General features: G+C 66.3%; 1 protein-coding gene across 1 annotated transcript; it reads right to left on the reverse strand.

Annotated features, from left to right (window-relative positions):
* Positions 1 to 483: 483 nt before the first annotated feature.
* MYCN (MYCN proto-oncogene, bHLH transcription factor) lies at positions 484 to 4,820 on the reverse strand. Its single transcript, XM_074209054.1, has 2 exons — positions 4,213 to 4,820; positions 484 to 2,055 (listed from the first exon to the last, which is right to left on the reverse strand). Exons 1-2 carry the CDS (start codon positions 4,670 to 4,672, stop codon positions 1,430 to 1,432), a joined length of 1,086 nt encoding a protein of 361 aa, XP_074065155.1. The 5' UTR covers positions 4,673 to 4,820; the 3' UTR covers positions 484 to 1,429.
* Between the last annotated feature and the right edge of the window lie 2,533 nt (positions 4,821 to 7,353).

Here is a 7,353-nt window from a genome sequence, read left to right on the forward strand (position 1 = left end):
ATGTTTGGGATTCTCACTGCTAGAAACGTTAACATCTCTTGGATTTTATCCAAGTTCCTCGGTGGTCCTGCTGCCCATGCTGGGGAGCTCGCCACCCTAAGCCTCCCGACCCATTTCTGGCCCCTTAGAGGTCAAACCTGTCCTAAGGCCCAGATGCCAACCTAATAAGCCACAGAATCATGGAGCATCAAGGGCTGGGAGAGGTTGGAGCACAAGCCTGGGAAATGTTTATAGACCATTAGAGATGACAAGATCCCACCATCAGATGCAGGGGGGCCAAGTCCCTGAAGGTCAGTGACTGGCCCAAGGTCATCGAGGAGCCCAGGGCCCACCCAGGAGGGAGCTGGGGAGCCACCACTCCAGGCCCTCCAACATCGGGCCATCCGCCATCTTGCTCTGCCCTGCAACAGCAAAGGTGGGAAAGTGAACCAGACCGGACCGAGGGGGTGCAGGGGGAGAACAAGGCTCAGGAGGCATCATTCAATGACTATTTATTTTCATAGACATGAGGTATTTCAAAGTGCTCGAAGATGCAGCACTAACAGACATTTCCAAGACAAGTGAAACACAGAACTTAGCCTTTCCCCAGTTCTATGTCCCAAACAAGAACGAGGACGCCAACAGCAAGGAACAGGGCAAGGGGGGAAAGGCCGAGATAAGTCCATTTTTTTACAAAAGCTTCTTCGTTCCAAAAAGTGATAAAGTAATATCTACTCAAAACTTCACAACTCATTTTCATACGAAAATATAAGTATCAAATGTAGTCATGTCTCCGCGCCATACTAAAGTATACAGACGGTGTAAGAATTAGTCCGGTATACAACAGAGATTAACAAGATATCTGTATACAAAACATGCTCCTCAAACATTGAGGCATCACAGTACTTAGGTAGGAATCTCCAATCTCCCAGCCGGGGCCCGGTGGCGGCCACCTCTCTTCACCCAAGACGCGGACAAAGGCAAGTGTGAAATCACTATTTACAGAGATCTCACCGGCTCCCCAAGAGCAAAACAGTGGCCCACTGGGTACGGGGGACCGCCGGGAAGAGTCCCCCCCCAGACCGCCGGTCGGAACATGTAAGCACCATTGAGGAAGGAAGGGCTGACTTTGGAGTCTGGAGGCTCCCGATCCGCTGGGGTGGGACCGCCTGCAGTTCGAGGGGGGGGGGGGGGGGTCTGGTGCCAGGCACCCCACCCCCGGAGCAACACATCCATTTTCATCCCTCCGGCCAGCTCCTAAGGCCGCATGGAGGTCCCCGGTCCGGCCTGCTGCCCCCACCCAGATTGAGTCGTTGGAGAGAGGACCGTATTGAAAATAAACCAACATTCTTAACGTCAAAACACCATTTTTTCGTGAACGATTAAAAAAAATGTGCAAAGTGGCAGTGACTGTCCAAGGCCGGGAAGCAGCGCCCGCCCCTGGCTTTATCTAGCAAGTCCGCGCGTGCTCCATCTTCTTGAGCAGCTGCTCCTGCGAGGCCATCAGCTTCTTCTTCTCCGCCTGGAGCCGCTGCTCCTCCGCCTGCAGGGAGCGGACGTACTCGGTGGCCTTCTTCAAGATGACCACCTTGGCCGCCTTGTCGTTCCTGACCAGCTCCGGCACGTGGTCCCTGAGGGTAAGGAAACTGGACCTCAGGTCGTTCCGTCGCTGGCGCTCTAGGATGTTGTGGTTGCGGCGGCGCTCACTGTCCTCCGAGTCCGAGTTGCGGGGGCTGGAGCTCTTGGCCTTGGGGGGCACCGGGGCGCTTTTGGCAGGGCGGGGTGGGGCCTCAGCCTTTATCTTCTTCAGGGGAGGCGCCTCCTCGCTCTCCACAAAGGGGGAGGGCGCGGCGTAGTTGTGTTGCTGATGGATGGGTGCACAACGCTTGAGGATCAGCTCCCCAGGTTGGGCCCGGACCATGCCCATGGTGGCGGTGATGGCCGGAGTGGCATTTTTGGGCCGGACGGTGATGGTGAATGTGGTGACCGCCTTGGGATTGTTGGACGCTGATGCTTTGCGCTTCTCCACCGTCACCACATCTATCTCCTCCTCTTCTTCTTCCTCATCTTCATCGTCTTTGAGAAACAAGATTAGAGTCAGTCTCTAGTCTGGTGAATGGCCACGAAAGGCCCTTCACTGACCTCCGGATGGGGGCTCATGCAGAAGGGGTGGGGACTGGCAGACAAAGAGAGGAACCCTATGGGAACTGGGGGGCAGGGGAAAGAAGGTCTGTCATGGGCTCCCTCACTCATACATCCGAGTATTAATTGTGCTCGGGAACCCTTGAAGACAAAGCCAGATCCAGTTCCCTCTTTCAAAGAAGGTAATATAGAGGCAGGGCAGCCCAGCAGCTGTAGCAACTGGGCCTGGACCCCTCACTCGGCTGGGGGGGGGGGGCTTGGAGACAGCCACCTCTGAGACCTCTGGTCTGAAGCCAATTCCCCTTCCAGAAAACACTATGGAAGCCTGCCTGAACCTCTCCACACCTGCACCTGTGATCCTGGGGATACCAGATGCTAAAGTATTGGGCACACATGAGTCCCAGCACCCCAAGGGACTGACCTAGAAATCTGCAGGTGAAGTGGGGGGGGGGGGGAAGGGCTGTGTGGGCAGACCTGGCTCTGAGGGTGTGAAGTGTGAGACTACCAGAAGACTCCAGAGATACAGGTGCCTCATGGGGGGGGGGGGGGCAGAGACAGAGATAGAGAGACAGAGAGAGAGAGAGCCAGAGAGAGAGAGGGACAGAGAGGAGAGACAGAGACTGAGTGGCAGACAGGCAAAGAGACAGAGAGAGAGACAGAGAGAGGGACAGAGAAGAGAGGGAGAGACAGAGACAGTGACAGAGGGAGAGACAAGACAAACAGTGAGACAAAGGGGAGACAGAGAGACTAAGAGAGACAGAGAGGAGAGACAGGCTGAGAGTGATAGAGACAGGAGAGACAGAAAGAGACAGAGAGAGGCAGAGACAGGAGAGAGACAAAGACAGACAGAGATGAGAGACAGAGACAAAAGACAGGGAGACAGAAAGAAACAGGAACAGGAAGAGAGACAGAGAGATGGGAAGAGAGAAGTGGAAGAGAAGAGAGAAGAAGTGAAGCAGAGAGAGGAGAGGAGACAGAAAGTGCCCTGGACCAGGGGGCGTCTCTGCTCCTCTCTGATGTTGTCAGATGCAGACTGGGAGCTTCCCGAGGCCAGGCGGCAGGCCGGTCCCCCAGCCCTGGGTTCTACACTCTGGAGTCTAATAGTTGCTCATTTCAATGCCCCCGACAAGCACCTAGTAGGCTCCTCCTGCATAAACCCAGGCGCCAGGCAGACCTGGAAATACGCCGGCAGACGCCACGTCTAGGTGAACGTCCTCCAGAGGAGCTCTGGCCGAAGCCCCAGAAAGGGCAGACGTCAAAACCCTCGCAGGTATGAGTGGCGGACAAAGATGGAGGGGCATCTGAGAGCCCAGGCAGTGGGCACGGGCCAGAGAGCAGGGCTGCTTCTGCAGCGGCCCAGGGGCAAGTCTCCACCTGGCATTTCTGCCCCCTCCCATGAGATCAGTCCTTGGAGATTAGAAGATGCTCATCTGCACCCTAAACGCACACTCACAGCCAGTCACAGTCACGCTCACTCTCCGACTCACACTCACACACGCACACTCGAGACTGCAGACACTCACATGCGCACACGCGAGACTCCCGGACACAGACAGACTCCCAGACAATCAGCAGACTCACAGACACGCAGACTCACAGACACGCAGACTCACAGACACGCAGACTCCCAGACACGCAGACTCACAGACACGCAGACTCACAGACGCTCGGACACACAGACGCTCGGACACACAGACGCTCGGACACACAGACGCTCGGACACACAGACGCTCACACACACTCTCACACCCCCGGAGATCCCGGAGATCCCGCCCCGTCTTTGCCCCCGGGACGTGACCACTGGGGGGGGGGGGGGTCCGTGCTGAAGCCCGGCCGGGGGTCCCCGGCGGTGGGTCGCAGCCAGAAGGGCGGGCGAGGGGCGGAGACGCTCCCCTCAGCCTGTCTGGGGAGGGGGCCGAGCGGACGGGGCCTCCCCGAGGGGCGCCCGGGGCTCGGCCCTTGGAGACCCAGCGCAGCCTCCGGCCCGGGCCCCCGGGGGCCAGGAGGGGCGCCCCCGGCGGCCCGGGACGGAGGGGCTCCGCGGCCTGGGGGTGCCCTCGGCCTCGGGGGCCGCGCCCGCCCCGCACTCACCCGAGTCGCTGAGCGTGTCGTCCCCGGAGCAGCCGGGCCCCGCGGGCGGGGGGCGGCCGGGCCGGCGCGCGGGGCAGGGGAACACGGCGGCGGGGTCCACGCAGTCGGCGGCGGCGGGGGGCGCGGGCTCGGCCGGGGCCCGGCGCGGCGGCGGCGGCGGGGGCGCGGGGCGGCCCGGCTTGTCGCGCGCGGCGGGGCCGCTCCACATGCAGTCGCGCAGCACCACGGCCGCCAGGTCTCCGGGCCGGGCCCAGGGCTCGGGCTCGGGGGGCGGCTCGGCGGCCCAGGCGCGGCTGGGCGAGCGCGGCGGCGTGGGCAGCAGCTCGAACTTCTTCCAGATCTCCTCGCCCGGCGGCGCCGCGTCGGGCCCGGGGCCCTCGTCCTCGTCCGGCAGGAAGCAGGGCTGCAGCCGCGCGAACTCCAGGTCCGGGTTGCGGGGGGCCGCGGCGCCCACCGGCATGGCTGCGGGGGCTGCGGGGGCTGCGGGGCCGGGGGGTGAGCGCGGGGCCGCAGAGCGCCCCGGAGGGGAGCCCCCCGAGGAGAGACCCCCGTGGAGCCCCCCAGGAGAGCCCCCAGGAGAGCCCCCCGTGGAGAGCCCCCAGGAGAGACCCCTGTGGAGAGCCCCCAGGAGAGACCCCCGTGGAGACCCCCCCGAGGAGAGCCCCCCCGTGGAGAGCCCCCCGCGGACGAGACCCCCGTGGAGACCCCCCCGAGGAGAGCCCCCCCGTGGAGAGCCCCCCGCGGACGAGACCCCCCGTGGAGCCCCCCGCAGCCCCGGGGAGCGCGTACCTGGGGCGGCCCCGCGGGCGCGCAGGCAGCGCTGGGGCCGGGCTGCGCTGGGGCCGGGCTCCGCCGCTCCCCGGGGCCGGGCTCCGCTGCCCGGGGCCGGGCTCCGCTGCCCGGGCCCCGCCGCTCCCCGGGCCCCGCCGCTCCCCGGGCCCCGCCGCTCCCCGGGCCCCGCCGCTCCCCGGGCCCCGCCGCTCCCCGGGCCCCGCCGCTCCCCGGGCCCCGCCGCTCCGCGCTCTGGCCGCCGCCCGGCCCCGCCGCTCCCCGGGCCCCGCCGCCCGGCCCCGCCGCCCTCCTGACGGCGACTGCGGCGCGGCGGCGCCGGGATATTCTTAACCGCGTCCTGACACACCCGAGGGGGCGGGCGGGGGCGGGGCGGGCGGGGGGCGGGCGGGGCGGGGCCCGGGGCCACACCCCCGGCCGGGCCTTTGGCGCCAAAAGCCCCCGGGCCCGGCTTCCGCCGCGGGGGGCCCGAGGGGCGGGCCCGCGCGGCGGGGGGAGGGGCGCGGGGGCGGGGCGGGGGGCTTCGGGCCGGGGGAGGGGCGCCTGCGGGGGGGGGGGGGGCCGGGCCCGGCTTTCCTCGGTCCGAGGCGACCCCTGGCGGGGACGCGGGGGCGGCGGCGGCGGGGGAGGGGCCGCGCCCCGCCCCCTCCCCTGCGGGTCTGCCCCGGGGAAGGGGGCGCCCCGCTCCGGCCTCTCTGCTCCCCGTTTCGCTTCCTCGCGGCTTACGGCCCCCTCCCTCCTCCTCCGCCAGTCTCGGGGCGCCCCTGCGGGCACCCCCGGCCGTCGAGCCCCCACGGGCAGCGGGGGGGCACAGAGCTCGGAGCCCCCCGCTTGTCCCATGCCCCGCACTCACCCGCGGGGACCCCCGAAACCACGAGAAGCGGGGGGGCCCTTCAGGGCGGGGGGGCCAGCTCTGCGCCCCCCTTCGAAGCCCCCGGCCTCCCCGGGCTGTGAGGCCTGGGGGGCCACCTCCGCCGCGCACCCCAGAACCCCCCCGGCCCCCTCTGCTAAGGGAGCATTCTCGGGGTCTCGCCTGCGCTCGGCCCCTGCCTCCTCCCCCCCAAAGCACCCCAACATCTGAAAGGCTCCGGGGCCAAGGCAGCCCCCGAGTCCGCCGAGGGGCAGGTGGCGCCTGGGGGTCTGCCCCGGGCCCCTGCGGCCAGGCAGCCTTGGCCCTGGCTCCTGGGGGCCCGACCCCGCATCCCGCCTCCCGTTTGCCCTTGGTGGCCCCAGGCCCCCCCACCCGGGACGCCCGTTCTAGGGGCTGGGTCTCCCCTGCAGAGCGCCCCCGGCCGGGCCCAGCCGGATCCGAAGCTCAGTGAAGAGAACGGGGCTGTGGGCCTGGGCCAAGCTGCCCTCCCCGCCCCAGGGGGGCCCCGGCACCCCTATTTCGGGACGCACTAGGAGGAGTCCCCACCTAGCAGGTCCCCCGGGCGGAGCCCCCGTGAGACGGGGCCGTGCCCGCAGACAGAAGACATCCGGGGCTCCCGGCGGCCCCAGGGGCCTGCGGAGGGCCAAGGGGGGCGCCGGGGCCGGGAGCCTCCAGGGAGGGGGTGCTCCAAGGGCAGCTGTCAGTCCCGGAGGGGCGCAGGCTGGGGGGGGGGCAAAGGGCCCTTTTGTGAAAGGAATCCTCACCCCTGCCTCGACCGGCGTGGATCCCTGGCCCTCAGTGGGCTTCCCTAAGAAGCTGGGGGGGGGCTTCCCAGAGACCCCGGGGCAGGGGAAGAAGCCCATCTTGGCTTGGGGAGCTGCCCCCAGCATCTGCCCTCTGCTTCTGTCCTCCAAGCCCCGGGGGCACCCCTACCTGGGCACCTGGGGAGGGTCAGCCTCCCCCCCCCACCCCAGGATGCCTGCTCACTCTGCTTTCTTTCCTCTCCCAGAACCCCCTGACCTGCCCCGGGCTCTGGGGCCCAAAGGTGGGGGGGGGTGCTGGGGCCTCGAGCTTCCTTTGGTGGTCTCGGCCCAGACTTCCTCCCTTTCCCCACCCGGTGGGCTAGTGGCCCTCCTATAACCGGGGCCTCAGTTTCTTCTTTGGCCAGTGATAGGATCTTCCTCCCCCGGGATAGAAAACATTCTCTGGAAGCCTCGGGTCTCAGAAATGGGGGGGGGGGTGTTACCTTCTAAGGTCCCTCCCAGCCCCGGAACTCTCACTTCTCCCCCACAAAGGTTCTGGCCCTTCCCTTTGGGACTACCTCAGTTTCCATTTCTGTCCAAAGGGGGGGCGGGCTCAGGGACCCCACAGGCTGTGGCTGGTGGGCGGCTTTCTCAGGTCACTTCCTGGCCTCTGGGACTCTGGCCTAGATAACCATCACACCTTCCATTGGTAACTGGCCCATTAGCAAGTTGGGAGCC

This window comes from Macrotis lagotis, chromosome 1, assembly GCF_037893015.1.
Source record: "Macrotis lagotis isolate mMagLag1 chromosome 1, bilby.v1.9.chrom.fasta, whole genome shotgun sequence".
NCBI classification, from domain to species: Eukaryota; Metazoa; Chordata; class Mammalia; order Peramelemorphia; family Peramelidae; genus Macrotis; species Macrotis lagotis.

What these genes read in the sequence shown, in the direction of transcription:
- MYCN (XM_074209054.1), bottom strand. Translation starts at nt 4,672, where the DNA reads ATGCCGGTGGGCGCCGCGGCCCCCCGCAACCCGGACCTGGAGTTCGCG. An exon ending in CGACACGCTCAGCGACTCGG is followed by an intron (nt 2,056 to 4,212) that starts GTGAGTGCGGGG and finishes TGTTTCTCAAAG; the next exon opens with ACGATGAAGATGAGGAAGAA.